General features: G+C 34.8%; 1 protein-coding gene across 1 annotated transcript; it reads left to right on the top strand.

Moving 5' to 3' along the window:
- The first annotated feature begins 285 nt into the window (after window positions 1-285).
- LOC115984540 (alpha-N-acetylglucosaminidase-like) lies at window positions 286-18,532 on the top strand. The gene is made up of 14 exons (XM_031107578.1): window positions 286-357; window positions 3,662-3,756; window positions 4,214-4,320; window positions 5,376-5,406; window positions 6,865-6,982; window positions 7,682-7,732; window positions 10,000-10,109; window positions 10,232-10,334; window positions 10,856-10,954; window positions 11,836-11,946; window positions 15,412-15,575; window positions 16,695-16,932; window positions 17,574-17,652; window positions 17,786-18,532. Exons 1-14 carry the CDS (start codon window positions 286-288, stop codon window positions 18,088-18,090), a joined length of 1,683 nt encoding a protein of 560 aa, XP_030963438.1. The 3' UTR covers window positions 18,091-18,532.
- Window positions 18,533-24,146: the final 5,614 nt, after the last annotated feature.

Below are 24,146 nucleotides of genomic sequence, written 5' to 3' on the forward strand. Positions count from 1 at the left end.
AAATGATCTTTGCTGCATGATCTTTCTCTTATTGGGGGTAATCTATACTTATTGCCTATCTCGGATTTTTGTTGTGTTTAAATCCTGGTTTTTGTTTATCTTTTTCCTCTACAATTGATAAATGTAGGATTATAAATTTTTGTTTTGGAGTTCAGCATTTGCTTATAGATTCATGGGACCATACAGCTTCATTTAGTTTCTACCAAATAAAATGCAGGGCTATCATATCACGGTACTATGAGGATTCCAATTATCCAGCAGGCAGAAGAAACAGGTAGCCATTAGATGTCCAAGATACCAAATACACTCAAAGCTGAATCTGAACGTATAATTGAAGATGCACTGAATTGCGTGATGGTGAACCAGGCTACAACTGTCGTGACTTGTCCGTTATGTGCATTGTGATCAAAATATAATTGTCAAAGAGAAAGGATATCTTGAGAATTTGATAGTGAATTTGCCACCTTGACAATGCAAGAAGGCCGTGTGTTTTTCTGTTGTATAATATAATATTACGACCTGATCCATTCTTACTAAAGTCATCTGCAAAAAATTTCATATACCAAAATTTTGTTATATTTTAGGAGGTAAACTTGCAATCCTGATTTTCTTTTTTTTTCTCTGATTTTGTTAAATTGTAAGCTAGACTATGAGCATTAATAAGTTAATTATTTCTTCTTTAGTTTAGATTATTCATATTTATTTTTATTGTGATTGCTTTATTAAATCATGAGGAAAATTAAAATCTGTTTAATTTTAAATTCATCAATTGAATCTTTGAGTTCAATCAGCTTGATTTTAACTTCTACTTATCAAAATCAACTATAGTTTCTTTTTCTTTTTGAAAATTGTTGTTGGGTTCCAAATCATTCATGAAGTAAGTGGTAACCTGAAATGCCAATGACAATTAAATCCTTGGTATAGGCAAAAATCATAAGAAGAGAAGTTCAGTGAATTTAATTTCAACCGTGTTTGATTACATCTATACGTACACTTTGACATTAAGGATGAAGAAACAACAAGATTTTATAATTAGTCTTTTCTTTTTCACTTGTTCAAGAGAACAAATGAGAACCATTTTTGTTTTACGAGTTAGAGTTTTCTTTAAAATACCAAAGTCACTTAGACATTTTATATATATTGTGGGAGCCGGTTAATCAATAATTATTAAAACTATGTTAACTGGGCCTATGGTCCATCCGAGAACGTTAAACCATCCGAGGAGGCCCATATAAGGTTATAAGGAGAATCAAATGAAAGAGGAGTAGATATCACATAAGATGGGTCCAGTATTCGTCCGAGGACAAAATCCTTCTCAGCAATATATGTCTGAGGACGACTTAAACGCCATATTGTTACAACACACTTTAGAGGTGCATTACCACTAAAGGTGGGACATGGGACCAAGGGTAAGAAAGAAAAGATAAACAAATATCTTTAACAACTGTTGCCTCCGCATTAATTGCCTCTCAACCAACTCTCTGGCCTCATTAATGTGGAGGTGATGCCTGTACAGTGATGAAGCAGCCTTACAGCTGTTTGTTGAAGATTCTAGGAAGTGTTGGATGAGACAGGAAGGGATCCCCCGAATCCAATCTACACGTGTGTGGTGAAGATGACACAAAGTGGGCAATATATAAAATGGAAGAATATATTGAGAGAAGGGATCAGAACTTCTGAACAATTGATGCCTAGAAGAAAATCTTATGAAATAAAGAACTTAGCTTGCTTCAATGATAAATTGATCATAATATTGGTATTAATCCATCTAGAAACGTTAAGTTTAATCTTTTTTCTTTTGAAGTTAATCTAGTTCTTTTATATCCACACTCTACAAATTTATTGTTTGGGCCTTTAGCGATCGAACCCAATATGAGTTTGGGATCATTACAAATTGAATCCTTACATATATATTTATTTTTATACACTATTTTAAGAATTCATTTTGGGTAAAGTATTTTTTGGAATTCACATAGAAAATTGTACAAAATCTAACATATTCTATACAGTTATTGTCCATATGTACTTTTTTTTTTTTGGTTGAGAAACTTGTCCATATGTTTATAATGTACAGAAATTTTGTCTTTCAAGTTTCAACCTCTTATATAAACCTTTTTCTTCTTCCTATTTTTCTATTTTAGTGACCAAAACCTCATCTTTAATAGGACACTATCTAATTTATTATATAACGCCAAAAAATAGAACAAACACGCAATATTGACTAACTAATATGCAAATTAAAAACAAAAAATAAATAGAGGAAATGGATAGTTCAAGGCTTCTTATTTCTTTCCATGAACTTATGAAAGTATCTACCTAGGGAGTGATATTGTAAAAGGAATTTTGTTGAACTCTAAAGTCATACTCCATTTAATAATTTTTATTATTAAATTAATGCTATCTAAATAAATACTCAAAATAGTGACAATTGATTCAAGTAAAATTATGATCAATTGATTCATGTATTGTGTGTGGTGATAAACAAGATTTGGAAACCCATTCAAGGACAGGACACACACTGTCAAATTAAACCAGCAGCACCATACATGACTGCTATAGGACTAATTCTGTTATTTTATTTGAATACTTTCCACATAAATTTTTCACTTGTCTCGTGTATTATGTAACGCATTAATCTTAGAAAAACACACAGAATAGGACCTTTACATGATAAAAATTTCATAGTAACAATGAGATAGAGATAAACTTAAGAAACCTAAAACAAAGAGACCTATCATAAACTAATGCTCTGTTTTGAAAATATAAAACAGAGGATAATTATTCAAAAAATAGAACCTATCAACTAATACTCTTAATAGAACACGTTTGTAGCAATTGTAAAAAATATGGAGAATTGTCGTTGGGGTTCTGCTTATATCATAACCATATCTCACTTAAAACCTTGCATACAATTCTTCTGATTGGTCTTCCACCCGTGCTCATGGTCCTCTTATACAGGTGGCTTTGTAGCTGTGACATGAGTTTATGATTAGTTCAGCAGTCCAATTTATTATTAAGTGATACATTTGGGCCAAGTGGGAATTAAATCAATTAATTATACCTGTTTCAAATTTTACACAATGTTATTTTCACTTATGGATGATATATTCTGTGGATGAGAAGCATATAGATCTGTCATGAATCTTGGGATAGTATCGCAAATTTGAAAATTTGAATTCTACTCAGTTGGATGCCGTATATGAGTATCAATGATGATGTTGTCATTTGAAGTTTGACAATAAGACTGCCAGCTGGTGACTGACAGTAAATAATATATCACGTGACTCGTTCATAAGTATCCCCACTGTGTGATGAGTGCAGCCATATAACATGCAGCTAGGTGTGGTTGCCTAGTTGAGTGATGATTGCAATTCTGGTCCAACAAAGGTACTAAGCATCAGATTCTGTATAGGAAACATGCAGTGTTTATTTGAAGTCCTTTAAAGAAGGATGATTAATTGTTATACTCTCAGCTCTCAACCAAATAAGAGAGATCATTATGCATATAACTTACGAAGTCACATGTTTTGAGATTATGCATGCACATGAGATTTGCGAAATGAATTTTAACATCTTTCGCTGGACTGGCTGGATGTTATGCTGCTTGTTGTCTTTATCATCTTCCTTAAGTTTATAAAATCTAATATTTATTCTGTCACAGGTGGGGTGGACCCTTAACTCAAAATTCGTTAGATCAACAATTGGCACTACAGAAACGGATATTATCTCGGATGCTAGAGCTAGGAATGACGCCTGGTATTGTTACCATAACTAAATTCCACAGCAACTTTGCCTGACTAAAATTTTTTGGGAGATGTTTTTTAGTTCTTGATTCTCAATTAGATAAAAAGGTTTTTTTGAAGTGACAAATTATTCATTCTCAATGTGATGACGTGGCTAATCAAATGTAATGTCTCTTTGTTTCAGTGCTGCCATCATTTTCTGGGAACATTCCAGCAGCCTTGAAGAAGATATCTCCTTCAGCAAACATAACTAAACTTGGAAACTGTTAATTCATATTTCTTGCTCTTTGATATGCGTTGTATGACTTGTGGTCTATGAATTCCAATTGTCTGAAGTATTTTATATTAGACAACATGAATTAGACAAATCATATTCGGGGTTCCTGAATATCTTCCATCTGATTTGGAGTCTGTTGTGTGAAAATGTCATACTATTCAGTATGTTGAGGTTTTCCATCTTTTGTCATTAGGAACTCCGTTGATGCTAAGTGTCGTTGGAGCTGTACTTACCTTCTGGATCCCTCTGATCCTTTATTTGTTGAGATTGGGGAGGTTTTCATTAGGCGACAAGTTAAAGGTGCTCCTTTTTTCTGTAGATTGTTTACTTGGAATAGCACTATTCTTCGCACTGTAGCATTAACAAAGTTTTCCATAGATATGCGTGTGTCCTTTAATCACTTCATTTTAGTCCTTCACGACTGCAGTGGAAAAATGATTTTAGACATAAAACTTGAATCATTTGATAGAAGATGATTTTAATCAGAATTTATTCACCTTTTTAAAAAAAGGTTGTACCTTGTGCACAAAGTTCCCACTAGAGGTCATGGTAGGCAGTCTTAACCTGGCCATTTTTCTTTTTTTGGAGAGAATTTATTCATAGTCTCTGAGTTTCAAATTCAGTTCAATTTCTAGTCTTCTTGGTGACCTAGTGGACCATCAGTTGATTCACTTTTTTGCTGCCAAGTAGCACATGAACGGGTTTGCATAGTCTTTCAACCTTTGGCATTGTATGGAGACCTTGGGATTGGACTGAGTTTCATTGGTATAATGATTATCTGTAGAAACTTGGAAGTAGGCTACAGTTTCACAGTGATTGATACTGTTAGAATTATGGTTAAGTGATTAAACTCACCAATTTTTAACAGTTTAAGCTTTTGTGATAATCGGTAATTTAACATGGTATCAGAGCAGGAGATCCTGAGTTCGATCCCTATTTTCACTCTACCTCCCATTTAAAATATTAAATTCGCCTAAACAAATGAGGGGGAGTGTTAGAATTATGGTTAAGTGATTAAACTCACCATTTCTTAACAACTTAAGCTTTTGGGACAATCAGTAATTTAACAAATATTATGAACGTGTATCAACCTTTCTGTAAATGAATATAATTATGGTTTAGAAAAATTGTTTTAGTTACTAAAGGATGATGCCAGAGTTAATCTCCCCCCCCCCCCCCCTCCTCTCTCGAGTATAGATGCTTTTAGCTTCATCAATGACATAATTTTAACGGTTCAGTTGTATATGAAGAGTTACTCTTAAAAGATGACTTGTATGGACTAAAGTTGTATTTTTTTTTTCATTTCTAATTTAGTGACTGATTTTGTTGGTCATGTTTGTATGCATTGATTACAGAATATGGGGATGTGACAGACATTTACAACTGGTAATTTTTCTCATTCAGATTCTTAGTTGAATATTTCTTAACATTTTTGGATATATAATTGAGCACGATTTCTCCAAGTTACCTAACTTTTTTTTGCATATTAGTTGATTTTCTGTTTTGTTAACCCCCACCCACACCCCCCCACCCCCCCCCGGGGGGAGATGTTTGTGCGTGTTGTTTTGGCAAATATATTGTTTAGTTTAGGACAAAAACAAAACTTGTGAAAACTTTAGGTATAGAAGCAATAACGTAGCCCTTTTTTATTTACTATCTGATGTGTGTGTGTGTATTGTTTTGGCAAATATATTGTTTAGTTTAGGGAAAAAACAAAATTTGTGAAAACTTTAGGTATAGAAGCAATAACTTAGCCCTTTTTTATTTATTATCTGATGCATCTTTAGCACTCTCACTTGTTACTGAAACTTTTTCAGAAGTGTAAATCTATGAACATGAAACAGATGTGATCAATTTTTGGGATTGGTAGAGATATAAAAGATAATTTGATAAGTAAGTTTGATCAAGCCAGAGATTTTCTATGCAGCATTATGCTCCTATAAATGACAAACCTGTGATACATGTACACAAGTTGTTCTCATGATCATTATGTCAAACTGAAGCTTGGGCATTTGTGTTATCAAATTCTGACATTCCAGAAGTTTTTATTTGTAAGTAATATAACCAGTTTTGTAGAGGGTGAATGAAAAACTGAGGATTTAGGAGCCTTTCTTATTTTTGTGATTATATACATGAACAATCTTGTGTCTTGTTAGATGGTGTGAGTCCAGTGGCAATGCTTTTTCTTGAAGGTTTCAAATTGTAAGTGTTGACATTTAAAAGTTGGGTTTAAGAGTGATTAATCACTGGGTTCTTTGAAACTTGCATTCTTAGAGTTTGTCAGTTAGAATTAACCATGTCCAGAAAAACAAAACTAGTATCTCTTATAGTAACATTTGTTCTCTGGAACCTAAGGTTTGAAAGATGATGTAGTCTGTGATCTAACTAGGAGTAATATTCATAAAGCAGTTCTTAGTGAAGCTTTTTTTTTTTTTTTTTTTTTTGGGGGTTTTTTTACTGTTGAGATGGCTTTTTTAGGCCAACAAATTAATCTTAGTTACCAAATGTGTATGGCTTTAATGGGACTTGAAAAAATGTAATTTCACTTCGATATTTTCATTTCACTGCTTTGGCTTCATAGTTATGGTTCATATTTAGACCTGTTTCGTTAAGGACCTCCTATCCAGATCATTATCGGGTTCTTCTATGCGGCTATTGTGCATCCTATTTCTTCTTTATGCTTTATTTAACAGTTGAAATAAGGCAATTTTTTCCCAAACAATTGGGGGAATAATCTTACTAGCAATTATTGGATAGTTCTATGCCCTTTTCTTCTTTGGTGTGTTCATAGCATACTTGCAAATGCGGGTCACTGAATCACCTGTTACCATGTCTTCTATTTAGTGATACATTCAACGAAAATTCCCCACCTACAAATGATCCAACATATATATCGTTGCTTGGAGCTTCTGTCTACAAAGCAATGTCCAAAGGTGACAAGGATGCAGTGTGGTTAATGCAGGTAAACTTCTCAAGTTACCAACCCACCCTCCCCCCAAAAAGGCTTATTGGAAATTTTGTTGGAGTATGTTATGTGATTTACTTTGTCATGTTTAGTCATTTACTCAATTGATATTCAAACCTTAAGAAACTCATTGTCCAAATGATGTAGCAAGTTCAGAATGATTAGTGATTGTGATGGTGACATTGTTTTCCTATCATGCATTCTGCCTGGTTTGCTTTTTGTGTAATGTGTCATAATAAAATGTTTAAAGAGATAACTGGGTTTGTAAAATAATACCCCTTTACTAGATGCACTACGGACTTCTATATAACTTACAGTTTTATTGCACCTTTACCTGCCTACTAAAATATGTGAATGTGCATTGGATATGCACATTTGTGTGTATTTTATCAATGTGTCGCTCTCATGCTTATCAGAACTTTTTCTATTAAATAGTTAAAGCATGAAAATAGAGGTCAAATGTAGAATATCTTTGGAACTGATGCTTATCATTTCAAAGTTTCATCTTGTTAAATGTGCTCCCCAGATGCCCACTCTCGGTTGCTGTACTGAACAGAGGTTTTCTTTTTGCTGATTCATAAAAATCAACTACAAAATCTAAAGTGAATATATATGGTGGATCAAGAAGTGGTTCATGTGAACCTTGACATTGTATAATCATAGATATTTATAATTGACAGTTCTATTAATGTCCAGGGTTGGCTCTTCTCTTCAGACTCTGCATATTGGAAACCACCCCAAATGGAGGTATGTATGTACATAAGATGTAAATTCTAAGCATTCTGTTTTTCTTAGTTGTGATAAAGATGTTTTTTTCATTAAATGGGGTGCTGCAAACAGAATACTTAAATCTTTTTTATTTCTAAAGTATGTGAGATTGTGTAATTTATTATTTGGTAGTATGTAAAGATTATCTCTTTTTTCAAGGCAGTCTTACATTGTTTCCTTAATCAAGTTGCAAAGCCTTCCAGATGGTTAATCGAGAGTCTAAGCTCTCTTGGGCAAGTTGAGAAGTATCAGCAGATAAAAGGTTATTGTGACATTTTGTTTACTGTTCTGACCCATCTTCTTTGGGGGATATAAAAACTGTTATTCTGCCAAGTGCCAGTTTGTTTATTTCTTTAGAGCAGCAACTTCATGCATTCATGCTGAAGGTTCAAACTCTATCCATATTACTCCTACTGTGACCCTGCTTCTCACATTGCATAATTATATTCTTTGACAGAATGGATGTAGCTTCCAATTTAGAATCACTTCGCAGTCCAATAATCTTAGGATATTCATTTTTTGGAGGTTCATTGTATATTTGTAATCTTTGTCTCAAATCTCTATGATAAAAGTACCCCATGATTGAAATCATCACAGTTAATAATCTTATTCTCTAGTATGCTATTGTTCCCCGTATGAAGAACTTGGGATAAAACTGCGATTAAGAAGTACATATAGGAGGCAATAATGCCAAAGAATGGCCTGCAAAACCGTCTGTCGTTTAAGATTAATACCAAGAATAGTATTTAACTTCTTCAGGGGTGTTTCTAGTTTCTCATTACACAAAACCTATGTACAATGGCCTGAGAGACCAGTAAAAAATAATGCTGATGAACACTTGAAGTGTTCAACAGCATTTCCAGGGAATAAGACAGGGCTTTGGTATGGCAGCACCAGAGTAAAGAGGGCATTGGTATCTAGGTTGCACGGACACGCCATTTTTGGCATCGTGTCGGTGTCGGACACCGGAACGGGTACGACTCGCCGGATTCCCGTGTCCGGCGAGTGTCTCTTTTTTTTTTTTCCGCTTCTCCGACATGGCACCGACACGGCTTCGACATGGCTCCGACACGCCAGCAGTGAAAAAAAAAAGGAAAAAAAATAAAGAAAATCACAGATTTCTCAACCCATCTCAAGTTCTCAACCCACATCTCAAGTTGAAAACCCATAGATAGTCGCCGGTGGACACGCCAGCAGTGAAAAAAAAAAAAAAAACAGAAAATCACAGATTTTGACAGTCGCCGGTGAAAGTTTAGAGTCTGATACCGTGAAAGTTGAAACCCATAGACAGTCGCCGGTGCAAGATCAGGCCGATCGGCGAGTCGGCGAGCTCCGTAGACAGTCGCCGTCGACGCCGTGCTCTCTCTCCCTTCCAATCTCTCTCTCTCTCTCTCGGCGTGGACAGGTCCGAGTCCGACCTCTTCTCTTCTCTCTCTCTGTTTTTTTTTTTTTTTTTTTTTTTTTTCTTTCAGAGATGCTATGTACTCTGTTTACTTAAGTTATGACGCTTTTTTTTTCTTTTTTTTTTTTAATCCCACTCTCACTACATATATATATATATATATATCCCAAAAGTTTAAATCTGGTTTTCCTTAATGTTTTTAGTTTGACGTTGAATGTAGCCTGTTTAAACTTTTGGTTTGTACTCTAAACATTTTATGTGTATTATTATACTACTTTGGGTGTTAGTTTACTTATTTGTAGTATTTATATAATTTAAATTCTAGACATAAACGTATTTTATGTCTAAAAATATTAAAAAATATGCCTAAATATAAAATTTAATTAATTATTTAACTGTCGTGTCCCCGTCATGTCGTGTCCTTATTTTTCAAAAATTGCCGTATTCCCGAGTCCGTGTCCGTGTCGTGTCCATGTCCGTGTCCATGCAACATAGGTTGGTATTAGTGAAAATAATGGAGAACAGCTGTCCTCTAAAAGAATTATGGGGATAGGTTGAAAAGGTACCCAAAGAGAAGTTATCAAAAACTTTCAGGTTTTGTATAAAGTGGTTTTGAAAACGGGATCTGATGATGCTATTTTCAGTTTCTGAAACATATTCGTCACTCAACTTCTTCGATTTTTACATTACACTTACTGATCCCAGAGAAAAATGATATTGTGCTATAACTTCTATTCCTTTTGCATTGGGGTGGTTGCTAATGTTTTCTGCTGCCACACACGTTTTGTGTGCGCGCTATAACTTCAATTATGGTGATTAACTTTCAACTTGGTGATATCTGCAGGCACTTTTACATTCTGTTCCATTTGGGAAAATGATAGTTCTTGATTTATATGCTGATGTCAAACCAATATGGAAAAATTCATCTCACTTTTATGGTACTCCTTATGTCTGTTAAGTAGCTCTTTAACATGGTAGCTGTTATTTAAATCTCAAAGTAGATGTTTAATCTTCATGAGATCTCACCCTGGAGATTTAATTTTATGGTAAATATGTGTACTCTTAATATGCTCCAGGTGTATGTTGCATGACTTTGGTGGAAATATTGAAATGTATGGCATCTTCGATGCGATCTCCTCTGGTCCAGTTGATGCCCGTGTCAGTAAAAATTCAACCATGGTATGTTCTACTATTGTGAAATCCAAATATTGTTCCTAGCATGTATAACTTGAAAGCCTAAAATGCAGGAAATTTTTTTTTTTGATCTAGACTTTCTAACATTGTAGTAGATTTGGAAAAGTAGTTCAATTGCTAATTCATATTTTATACAGTAGAGTATCTGACTAATAATGTTTGCTATCTTCTTGCTTAGTGTGCATTTGGCATTGACTTAAAACACTAGCTTTTTTTACTATTTACCTTATTTTTTCTACATTCATGGGTCCTATTGTACTTTTTAATACTTTTTATGGGTCTCACTATATTATTTCAACTACTTTTTAGCTTTATCTATAATACATTCAGCAAAAAGTTTTCAGTTTTAACTAAATAAGCTGTTCTAAACAGACTCTTATTCTGCACTTACATCCACTGAAAAGAACACTGGTTGTGAAAATTATAAACATTGGTATTTGTTTCTTTTGTTACTGTAGTTTTGTGACTTTTTTAGAGCAGGTTGACTTAAAAGCTTATTGTAACAGGTTGGTGTTGGGATGTGCATGGAAGGGATAGAGCAAAATCCAGTTGTTTACGAGTTGATGTCTGAAATGGCCTTTCGGAGTGAAAAAGTTCAACTTCTGGTAATTATAGATTTTCAACTTCTTTTAATTACTTGTTTTGGGCAGGACTGTTATTCAATACTTATTTTAGCAAGGACTATTCAGTAATTAGAATAGAAGGGTGCAGAAACTTTTTAAGATTCACACACGTATTAAAAAAGTTTCTATGCTCTTCTGTCCCCCTTATCTTGCTTCACCATTGGTTCTTTCTGTATGTTACTCTAATAGTCTAATGTTATTTCCTCTCTTTTTACAACGAAGTAATCTATCCTCCAGGTTATGTCAAACTGTGAATGTATAGCAGGATTAATATTGGATCATCATCAATTCCAAAAACTTAAGTTGTTAGGAAGTGGCCCAACATTGTAAGTTATTCATACCACATGCTTACTCCCTCCTGCACATGCAGGCCCACCCAATGCCCCTCAACTGATTTGTGGGCCTTGCACGTGCAGTCAAAAGAAATAACCAAGAAGAGAGAAACTAAAATTGGTAAACAAGACGAAATGGACTAAGGAAGCTTACTATATTGGTAAAACATAAATCTTAAAGCTTAGGTTGTTAAAAAGTAAGAAAAAAAAATCTTTATCAAGCCTACCATCAACAGGTATAGAATAAGGATTTATTTAACTTATGTGTTTTACCTCCTATACTATTTTGACAATTATTTTTGTATACATAATTGGGCTAGATTATGTGGCTACTTGGCATTTTTTTTTTTAATTTTAATTTTTAATTACTCACAAACACATGTGCACATGAAAAATGCATGCTAGATTCAGATTAGTGAAAAAAATGCTTCTACGATACTTATCAAAAAAGAAGAAATGCTTCTCTGATGGTTCATGACTGCTGACATTTTAATGCTGTATGGTTGTAATTTAATATTATTACTATTGTAGGAGTGGTTGAAGTCCTATTCCCACGGACGCTATGGCAAAGCAATTCATCAAGTTGAGGCAGCTTGGGAAATTCTTTATCACACAATTTACAATTGTATGGATGTAATAGAAGTATGTTTTCTTTATTTATTAAACTAGTCGTAGACCCGCGCGTTGCGCGTAATAATATTATTGTTATAGTTATTATTTGTTAATAGTTGGTTTTTCATTTTCTTTCAAGTTAATATATTGACTTTTATAAAATATACAATCTAATATATTAATTCAACAACAACAATAATAATAATGTTGAATAAAATAATATGAGAAGAAAAAAAATAAAAATAAAAGATATAACAATAAACGCCAAATTAATTTTCTCTAAATAAATTCCAAATTATTTAAATCATATTATGTAATATTAAAATATAACATTCTTTTATACTATCTTTAATTCTTTACAATGCAATATGATAAAATTTAACAACCAAAGTTAAAAATTAAAAAATAAAAATAAAAATAAATAAAAACTTAAAACACGATTAAATTGGATCAACCTAAAGTAGAGTTCTAAAAAACACAAAAATTTCTTAACCTAAAGCAGAGATGCAAATTATATATATATCACCAAAAATTGAGAGAGAAAGAGAGAGAAATAAATTTTTTTGTGAAGAAAAATTCTTCATATAATGGAAAAGAGAATTCCAAATTTATACTAAAAGGATAACAATAAGAAGAAACAAAATAAAGGGAAAGATGAAGAGTGATATTAAGAGAGAGGGTAGTGAGAAGATGAAAATGTAAAGAGAAAGAGAAAGGTTGGAGAAAGTGTAAATGTTAAAAAAAGTGAGTACAATTTAATTTATTTAAATTTAAATAAAATATTATACGTTTAATTAAAAAATATAAATAATTTAATTATATGGAGGATGTGACTGAGTTTAAATATTGAATAAAATAAGATGAAAAGATTAAAAATGTAAAAATATAATATATATATATATATATCTATATATATATATATATATAAGAATAAATACCAAATTACCCAAATCATGTAATAGAATAATATATATTATATTTTTATATATTATCTTTTTTTTAATTTTTTTTATACGCAATAATATAATATTTAACAATCAAAAAAAAAAAAAAAAAAAACTTAAAACACAAAACTAAATCGTACCAACCCAATGTAGAGTTATAACAAACACAAAAATTTATCAACCTAAGTAAAGATGCAAGAAAAAAAAAAATACTCCAAAAATAATTTTTTGTGTGTGTGTGTGTGAGAGAGAGAGAGAGAGAGAGAGAGAGAGAGAGAGAAACAACATTTCTGTGATGGAAAACTATGCAAAAAATGGAAGACAAAATAATAAATTTATAGAAGATGGTGTGAATATAAAGAGACAAAATAAAAGAAAATGAATAGAAAGATGAATAGTGACATTAAGGTTGAGAGTAGTGGGGAGATGAAAATGTGAGGGAGAGAAAGATGAAAAGACAAAATAAAGAAAGATGAAAAGTGATATTAAGGTTGAGGGTAGTGGGGAGATGAAAAGGTAAAGGCATGAGAAAGGTTGGAGAAAGTGCAATTATTAAAAAAAAAAAAAAAGTAAATGTTAAAAAACAATTATTGGAAAATTGAAAAGAAAAAGGATAATGACATGGTTGCTGATGTGGCTCAACGTGAACACAGTAACATTAAACATTACGCTTAAGCTTTTAGTAATATATAGATTAATTTTTTTTATTACACAATAGTATAATATTTAACCAAAAAAAAAAAAAAAACTTAAAACACAAAACTAAATTGTACCAACCCAACGTAGAGTTATAACAAACACAAAAACTTATCAACTTTAGCAGAGATGCAGGAAAATTTAAAAAAAAAAAAATATTCCAAAAATTATTGTGTGTGTGTGTGTGTGTGTGAGAGAGAGAGAGAGAGGGAGGGAGAAACAACCTTTTAGTGATGGAAAATTATGCAAAGAATGAAAGAGAGAATAACAAATTTATTGAAGATGGTGTGAATATGAAGAGACAAAATAAATGAAAATGAATGGAAAGATGAATATTGATATTAAGGTTGAGGGTAGTGGAGAGATAAAAAAGTAAGGGAGGAAAAAATGAAGAGATAAAATAAAGAAAGATGAAAAGTGATATTAAGGTTGAGGGTAGTGGGAAGATGAAAAGGTAAAGGCATGAGAAAGGTTGGAGAAAGTGCAATTATTAAAAAAAAAACAATTATAGGAAAATTGAAAAAAAGAAGAAGATAATAACGTGGATGTTGATATGGCTCAACGTGAGCACAGTAACATTAAATACTACGCTTTAGCTTTTAATAATATATAGATTTATTCGATAGGATATCTCAATGTCATTTTTATCCCTAAGAATAATTTGAAAAAGATGACTAGAAAGGGAAACATAATATAATGTTCTTTAATCTTTTGGTTCTTAACATAACAAATTTGTGTTGCAAACAACCACCAAGCCATAGTTTTGGGGTTGACTATGGATCATCAACAAATTAATCGGGGCCACATTTATTTTCTTCGCCATTCTATTCTATCCAAAGTTAAAGTGGTGGTTGTTAAATTTACAACTTCTAGTCAAGGATATCCATTCCATATTTAGTTTCTTTTGAGAGCGTATAGACCGAAATATAGTGATGAATCCTTGAAAGAAGAAATTTTAGCGTCATTCTCTGAACTCGTGGAATGAACTATATAATATTTCTTGTCAAGAGATGAATACCAATATAGAAAGGTGACCTTTATGTGGTGATCATTCACAGCTTAATTTTATTTGCAATAATCAAAACTTTGTTGATTGCTGCTAGTTACTTCTCTTCTCTTAAGGCCTTATCCCTGAAGTAATTTTCTCTTCTCACAAATGCTTTAACATGACTTTCATTCTAATAGAGGATTTGCAAGAATTCCCTATGATGTTTGCTTGTGAGTTCACTGTAATTGTACCAAAAAATTTCACCATACACCGAGAAATATGATGTTCCTTTTGTTGCTGCAGAAGATATTCAATAATATTCCTATCAAAATAATTGAGCACCAAGAAAGCACTTGTCTATTTCTTTGAAGAAATGATTTTAAAAGTATCTTTGTGAACTGTAAATAAAGAGTAATCTGAGGCTGATTCTTTTTCCTATGAAAATATTCTAAAGCTTTAACGTCATGAAAGATTCTTTAGTGAAAATTTCTCTACGACCTATTATAGTTCTCTGTGTAGGTGGTTTATTGCTTTTATGTTTATGGTGTCTTATAAACATAAAAATAAATAAATAAATAAAAGATGCTAATGTTGCTGTGTGGACCAAGAATTAATGTATTATTTGGTTATGTAAATGTATTGTGTTTTCTTCTGCTAAAGATTTTAGTGATTCTATGATCTTTTTTAACATGATCATTTTGAAGTATACTTTTATGAAATGAGCGTTTGCTATAATATAGATATTCATTCAACATTCCAACTTAATAAATTACAGTCACCAGCTATGATAGCTGTTGATTACTTTCTCCTGTAGTTAGGACAGCATCTACTAAATGCTTATTACGTGGCCTTTTTAACTCTTTGCAGGACCATAACACTGATTTCATAGTCAAATTACCGGATTGGGATCCATCAAATACCAGCTCTCCTTTGCCTCAGGCACATTTATGGTATTCTACTCAGAAGGTGATCAAAGCCTTAAGACTTCTAATTGATGCTGGAAATAATTTTGCTGGAAGTGTTACATATAGGTAAAATGGAAAAGATTATATATCCATAAGTTGCAATATTCTTCTTCTTCTTTTTCCCTGGCATGATCATGACGATCCTGCATAAAGTGAATTCTTTTGAATTGATCCTTCTGCTTCCATTCCCTAATTAATATGTTTTATTTTATTTGGTCATAAAAGCTTGATAACATGCCATATTTGTGATGTGGTTCAGTTGGATCAACTCTTTTTATATTATGCTACATTCTTATGATACAAAATACGTGGTAACAAATCTTAACTTGCCTTTATCGACTTGTGATAGTGTCATTTTCCTCCATTTTTGAAGAGTGAAGGGATAAGCAGAATAAATGAGCTACGGTGCATAAATACTACTTAAACCTGAAATTCTAAGTCACTAAGTAGCACTTTGCACATTGGATCTGATATGTGAACCTTTATGGTATCAGTGACCCAATAAAAACTGCTTAGAGTTTCTCAAACTTAGGCATGGATCTATGTAAAGTGTATCTGCACAAATTTAAGCAGCCTCTAAAAAACCACTCAAATTTGAAGGCAACCACTACACAAACACAAGCTGCCTAATCTAGAACTCTCTAAATATATAATTGGGGTTTTATGCAGCTTAAGCTAGTTATTCTATTGGGCCCCTTCCAGTGCTGAATAATGCCATGTGGTCTTTACAATTAAGCTGTGAGTGAGCATGCCTCATTGTTATGTATGAATTAATTTTCTCTTCCTTCATGCTAAAGTCAGGTCCCTCTTCAATATGTACATTAATGGATATCACAATTCAATTACATGGATACCATTGAGTTTGTGGTTTTTGTGTCTTTGATCAATATATCTTTTTCTTTTCTGAAAATTCCTTCATATGCGAAATCACTTAGAATTTAACATGGTTAGTAGTTATGTTGAATGTCATGTGCATCTAAGAATCAGCATTGGCATGTTGTCTTTTACAAACAGTGATTGTAAGATGTTGATGCCAGGTTGCGTCCATAATAAAGGAACTGTGGCAGGATTTTTCTAGTTGACTCTGATGATTGAAAGGCCAACTCTTGGCCTAGATAGAGCATAAGAAAATAATTATTAGGCAATGAATAGAATCCATTTTAATTATCCATGGAATTTTGACAGGTATGACTTGGTGGACTTAACACGGCAAGTACTGTCAAAGCTAGCAAACCAAGTATATTTGGATGCTGTGACTGCTTTTCAACAGAAGGATTCAAAAGCTTTAAATCTTCATAGCAAAAAATTTATTCAGCTCATAAAGGATATTGATATACTTCTTGCTTATGATGACAATTTTTTACTTGGAACGTGGCTCAAAAGTGCAAACAAGTTGGCAAAGAATCCTCATGAGTTGAAGCTGGTGAGAAAAGATATCCTTATTGGCATATTACTTAGCTAGAGCATAATTGAATTTAATTGGGAATAATAACATGTTTCAACTTCATATATATTGACAATCCACAAGATCCTTAGACCTTACACAAGGTATGGGGGTCAGCTATACGTTTTCCTTTTTTCTTTTTCATTTTTCTCTTTTTTTTTTAATCTGAGGATTGGCGGGCCTAGGCGCTATTCTGGGGAGGTAGCCCTCTCTCTTCCCATCACTTATACAGTGTCATGAGACATTATCAGTTGAATCAACTTGCACCTTCTAGGCTTCTATACAGTTTTTTTTTACCATATCTGATCTATCTAAATAAGATTAAATATTTGGTTAAGTAAAAGGTATCCTTGTCTCTTTGCATGAGTTACCTGCACAATATATTTCCCTTGCCCGCAAAGCTCCTACAATAGAATTATACCACTCATGTTCAATGATTTTACTGTGCATTACAAATCTTTGCCAACTTCAGGCACCTAACAGTCTCTCTTGCTTCTTTTATTTGACTAATAGAGAAGTGGTTCTGTCTTATCTCTAGTAATACCAGCATTTTTTAGAAACACTTAGGTAGATAAGATGATTTTGATTGATTCAATGTACTTTCCAATGCTCTCCTTCAGTATGAGTGGAATGCAAGAACGCAAGTCACAATGTGGTTTGATAACACAGGAATCATACAGAGCAAACTTCATGATTATGGTAATCTTTATATTCCATCATATGTTACTACTTTTAGTGGTTTTTATTGGATGTCCCTGAAGAGACTGTCATATATTACTAATGTAATGCTTCATCATTTTGTTACATAACATTTTTGCTTGGCCCTAATCAGCAAACAAATTCTGGAGTGGATTACTTGAAGGCTACTATCTACCTCGAGCTTCAGCCTATTTTGATTATTTGTTAAGAAGCTTGAGAGAAAAAGAAAACTTCAAGATGGAGGAATGGAGAAAAGAATGGATTTCGTTTTCAAACAAATGGCAAGTAAGCCAAGAGCTTTATCCGGTGTCGGCTGAAGGAGATGCACTACCTATTTCTAAAGCCTTGTATGAGAAATATTTTGGTAAGAAGAATTGGAAAAAGAATAAGTATCATTTTGAAACAAGCAACAAGCGGGTACTGCGCTTCACCCAGTGAAGGCCAATGGATTGCACCATTTCTAAAGCCTTGTATGAAAACATTTTATGTTACACACTTGGGGGATTCTCTATAAGGTCAAATATGAAGAAAGGATGATGCAAATTGTTAAATAATCAGATATGTTCTTGATAATCTTTATTGAGTAATAATCTTGCTCTAAGCCCTTCAAAACTCCGGGGCTAGTAATTAATTCTCATTGTCATCTATTTTTGTAACTTGATACAACAATACGAGCAAATTTCTGAGATTATTGCATAAGATGTGTTTGTAGAGGTTTTATAAAGGGTGTAGCCTACAAAGGGGTTTAGTAAGTCGTTGACTATGGTAATTGTTCTTTATATATATGGCATTGTTCAATTTGAGAGATTCTCGTTTTAGAATTCCACTTTGGAACCAAATTGCATGATTATATTATTTGTTGCCTTTTTGATTTGGTTTATTGGATATCTGTGGTTTATATCATATTAATATGATGGATTTCTCTTTGAAGGTGCGTTTGCTAGTTAAATTTATCAATTCCACATTATAAAACAAGTAGGGTCTTAACTAGTGTAAATTTTTTCATTATTGTTATGATTTTAGTGGGACAAATTGTCCAAACTCTCAATTTCTTTTCACATGTGATGGTGGGGTTTTAACAACTCTCAAATTGTTAGACGTGGCAAAACGGTCGGGTCCGGTTTGAGTCAGGTCAATCGGGTCGCGGGTCAAAACAGGTCATTTTTAAACGGGTCAATCGAGTTATGGGTTGAGTTGGGTTGACCTGTATTTTTCAAACAAGTTTTTTTTTTTTTTTTTTTTTTTTTTTTGAAATAGATGCAATTTGTCAATCATTTGTGAGTTTCTTAACTGCGATTAGATTGTTAGATTCTCATTAGTGATACTGTTACTAATTACCACTAAACACTTGATACTCAAATTTGGTGCAACTCTTTTTCCAGCTTTCTAGAAGCTAATCTTGGTATAATCTTCAATCTGTTTAAAGTAGGAAGAGAAAACGAAGGTGACAAGTAAAGAATCACAAACTATAATGGAGTACAACCAGCTGATGTATACATCCAATTTAGTAATTTACCAACCCATATAACATGCACATGCATTGTACACTAATATTAAGGGGGTATTTGTTACACCCACTCAAACACACATTTTTAGTTTTTAAACAATATTACTCATATTTTCATACATTTTTTCACTAACACATATTTCCACACATATTTTCAAATAACAAAACACATGTTTTCAAATACATGTATCAAATACCCTTTAAATAATTGGGATTTCCCTTGCTCCTCACCAAATCCACAGGACACTATGGTGCTGATGTGAACTCATCAAAAGCACAATTCGTGCACTTATTCTCTAGATCCTCTATTCATTCATTTTGGTCACGTTTGTTTCATGTTTGTGAATTGTGCCTTTGGCTTTGGACTACGGCTAAGCCAGTTAATTGAATTATATTTTTTCTTTTCTTTAATGGTTGTGTTGTGTTGTTTAAGTCTTGTCTCATTCTCTTATGTCATGTCTTTGGAGGTAGTGGAGCTGAAGCTTTATTAGTTGTGAAGCCCTCAAATAGTCAAATTGCATGTGAAGGCTGAAGCTATTGTCTTGTTTTGTAATTTATTGACTACTGGTTTGGTTCTAGTGATTTGTGCTTTATGCACCTAGTATATATAATTTAAATATTTTTTAACGAATCGGGTTATGAGTTATCCGGATTGGATCGGTTGACTCGTAAAAAAATTGGATCAGGTCATGAGTTAACTCGTTTTTATTTTGGGTTAAAAAAATTGAGTTTGAATCAGGTATTTTTCGGATCAAGTCAGGTCAGAATTTTCTGACTTGTTTTGCTATGTCTACAAATTGTCCAACGAGATGTCATGACAAAATGTTGTGGCTTTTAATACAAAAGCTGTGTAAATAGATTATTTATAGATTGCTATTGCCTTTTTTGCCATTTGAAGTGTCTTATTGTAAGAGACAAACCTCTATTATTAAGATTCCACCAATTCATGGACCCTTTTGCTTTTTGATACTTATCTTTTTTCTTTTTTCCCATTTTTGCTGAGAGATACTTTTTTCAAATACACAATGTGAAAAGGAAAAATCTGTAGTTCCTTTTGCTTTTTGACACATACTTTTTACACAATGTGAAAAGGAAAAAGGATCTATCACTTCTGTCAAAAAAAAAAAAAAAGACTTAAAACCTATTTACTAAAGATAATATCTATTCAAAAAAAAATTATACTAAGAATGATGTGGGGCCAGAAAACTTATGACCTAACCCACGCTCTACTAAGGCCTAGGGCCCGTGCCAGGGAGCGAAGTTGCCGAGGACGAATAGGGAAAGGCCGAATAGCCTAGGGGCACAGCCAAGGAGGACCCTATCCTCGGCATCCTAAGACCTCAAAGGGAAGAGCGACATCTCGACGAAGGCTACCCCAAAACGCCCCCAGAAGAAGAGGCGAGTAAATACGTCAAGGTAAATACGTCACCTCTGCATTAAATGCACCCACAAATGTCCTAGCCATATTAATGAGAGAAGACGCCTGAACAGTGTGGCTTCATTTAATGCAACTAATAAAAAGCAGGGGGAGGCGCTTGATGGGATAGGTATTCGAATAGGAGCCTGCCTGATAAACAGGTGGAGGGTCAGGATCAACCGAAAAGGGATATATAAAGTAAATACTTGTGCGCCAAAAGAGGCGGGGCTCCCAGACGAGGGAGTCCCAAGAAAGGGAGAAGAATAAGGATATGAAGCTCCTTGAACACGGTCTTAAGACCAAAGCCATTCATGATGTACTGGAATAGATTATTGTTGAGCACGTCAGGTCTATCCTTGGACAAATCGCTATGAAAACCATGACTGACCATCGTCCGGTGACCACAACCTAGCCTTTCAAACCCACGCTCTACAAATGATATTGTTTGGGCCCTCTTTACGTACGAGCCCAATATCATCTTGGGGTTGTTATGAATTGAGTCCCTATAATTGGTGCTGTCTGTGGGAAAGGCTTGTGCGTTGGCCAAGGCAGTGGAACGAGAAGTCCTTCCATCATTTCCAACAGACCGTTGCCGTGTCCTAACGTAAAGTTCCACTAGGGGTTGCATTTCGAAACGTTAGTAATGCGGACGGTTCTAGGGGCTTTCAACGGCGGATCAACGTCTCACATCTTGACTGAGGGGCTAATCCCCCAAGGGGCTAACCCCCCCATACTACTAAAAAAGCTAAGTTTTGAACAGAACCAAGGTATTGCATGGTCCTTAGACTCAAACCTATGGGGAAACCAACTACTTAAAGAAATCTAAGTTTAGGATAGAATCAAGGTATTGCATAGTCCTTGGACTCAAACCTATGGGGAATCCAACTACTTGAAAAAACTAAGTTTTGTACAGAACCAAGGTATCGCATGGTCCTTAGACTCAAACCTATGGGGAAACCAACTACTTGAAAAAGTCAAATTTTGGACAGAACCAAAATATTACATGTTCCTCGGACTCAAACCTATGGGGAAACCAACTACTTAAAAGAGATCTAAGTTTTGGATAGAACCAAGGTATTGCATGGTTCTCGGACTCAAACCTATAGGGAAACCAGCTACTTAAATAAATCTAAGTTTTGGACAGAACCAAGGTATTGCATGGTCCTCGGACTTAAACCTATAAGGAAACCAACTACTTAAAGAAATCTAAGTTTTGGATAGAATCAAGGTATTGCATAGTCCTCGGACTCAAACCTATGAGAAATCCAACTACTTGAAAAAACTAAGTTTTGTACAGAACCAAGGTATCGCATGGTCCTCAGACTCAAACCTATGGGGAAACCAACTACTTAAAAGAGATCTAAGTTTTGGATAGAACCAAGGTATTGCATGGTTCTCGGGCTCAAACCTATGGGGAAACCAGCTACTTAAAGAAATCTAAGTTTTGGACAGAACCAAGGTATTGCATGGTCCTCGGACTCAAACCTATAAGGAAACCAACTACTTAAAAAAAAAAAAAAAAAAAAAAAAAAAAAAAAAAAAAAAACTAAGTTTTGGACAGAACCAAGGTATTGCATGGTCTTCGGACTCAAACCTATGGAGAAACCAACTACTTAAAAGAAATCTAAGTTTTGGACAGAACTAAGGAATTGCATGGTCCTCAGACTCAAACCTATGGGAAAACCAACTACTTAAAAGAAATCTAAGTTTTGGACAGAACTAAGGTATTGTATGGTCCTCGGACTCAAACCTATGGGGAAAACAACTACTTAAAGAAAATCTGGATACCAAGTTGGTCCCAACAACACACGGGACATCTCGGATGATGCCTGTACCTCCACTAAAGGAGGTTCAGACACGAGTTCAATGCCCTATGGATGCGGGTGAGCTAGCATTCCGAAACATGGTTCCAAATATATCGTATGCATAACTATTTATACTTATTAAGATAACTAGTTCGAAAATCATGAGGTCCGTAACAATAGTAAGTAACGACAAAGGCAACTAACATGCAATCAAAAGGAAAGAGGAAGAAAAGAATTTCATATATGTGTTCAACAGGTTCAACTACAAGCAAACTATAAAAAATTTTCAAAATAAAAGAGAAATTAGGTAATCATTAAACTAAAAACAGATATGGAGGCAGGCCGAGGTTTCTACTTCTTCAATTTTGTGTCGGCCACATCCTGGGAAGGCAGAATAGGATTAGCTTCGACGCCATGAAGGACAGTCCCTTCTAGGGAAGGCTAAGCAGGATCGGTGTCGGTGCTCTCAGGGACCTCAGCAAGAGGAATCGCCTGCAGGGGTTGGGCAAGGATGGCTGGCTCTTCGGCATCAGGAATCTAAGCACTGACAGTCGGCTTGGCACCTTCCTTGGACATCTCAGGATTCAGACCTCCAAGTGCTTTCGTCGCATCAAAATGCTCCCCTCTATCGGTCGACTCGCCGGAGGGGACAATGATCTGAGTAGCTTCTGGCTGAGCAGCACTGGCCTCTTGTGGGTCGCGCATAGCCTCGGAGCTGGAGAAGGCAGTCTCGCGGATGGCTGGAGGGTAAAATATGCTCTTCGCCTTCCACAAGTCGGACGAAGCATCCACCACAGCTCATTTTAAGGCCTCTCCCCAAACCTGGGAGCAATATAGTCTACATACTCCAAGAATTTGAGCTTTAAGGGAGGCTTAGGTGTCAGCCATACCTGCCTCGTAACCCTTCTCCTCAGCCTTGTCCTTGGCAGCTTTGGCCTCGTTTCTGGCAAACTCTGCCTCCTGCTTGACCCTCACGGATTCGTCCCGGGCGTACTCCGCCATGCCTTTAGCGTTCTCTGCCATGATCAATTTTTTCTTTAAATCGTTGATCTGCTCCCTGGCTATTTGCAACTGACCCTCAGCTTTAAGTAGACGTTTTGTCTGTTCCTCGGCCTACTTTTGGGCGCCATTTAAACCTGCCAAGGCACTATCCCTCTCTCGGATAGCCTCCTTTAAGGCATCCTTAGCCTTTGCGAGGTCATCCTCGGAGGCTTTGAGGGTCCGTACGGCGTCTATGCGTTTGGCGCGTTCATTCTCGGCGGCCTTACTCTACTTGTTAACTTCCTTCTCCATCCTATAAGTGGTCTGGAGAGCCTGTCAAGTGATATAAATACATCGTGAGTGAAAGTCCGGGAGCAAGAGTTAATTGAACTTTAGGTTTCCAAAGTCTTACCATGCCTAAGTACCTCTTTGCACTGAGGAAAACCTCTTGCATCTTCATGTTCTTCAATTCTTCCACATCGGCGGGAAGCAACATGGTTCTCCTTAATGCGTCAGCCACATAACTACCCTTGCCGTCTCCAAGGTCCCTTATGGACGCGGTTTCTAGCAATGGCTCCCCATGGAGCATGGGGGTGGGCAGCCAAGCACTCAGCGCGGATTGGGCCTCGGTCCCTTTCCTTTTGCTTTGGGTGGATTGGGCCTTAGTTCCTTTCCCCTTACCTTGGTGCCCAATCTTTAATTATTTCTGGGGTCGTGGGGCCTCATCCCTCTCCTGAGAAGATCGGGATTTTCCCCCTTCCATGGGCTCCTTCCCTTTGGGACT

This window comes from Quercus lobata, chromosome 4, assembly GCF_001633185.2.
Source record: "Quercus lobata isolate SW786 chromosome 4, ValleyOak3.0 Primary Assembly, whole genome shotgun sequence".
NCBI lineage: Eukaryota > Viridiplantae > Streptophyta > Magnoliopsida > Fagales > Fagaceae > Quercus > Quercus lobata.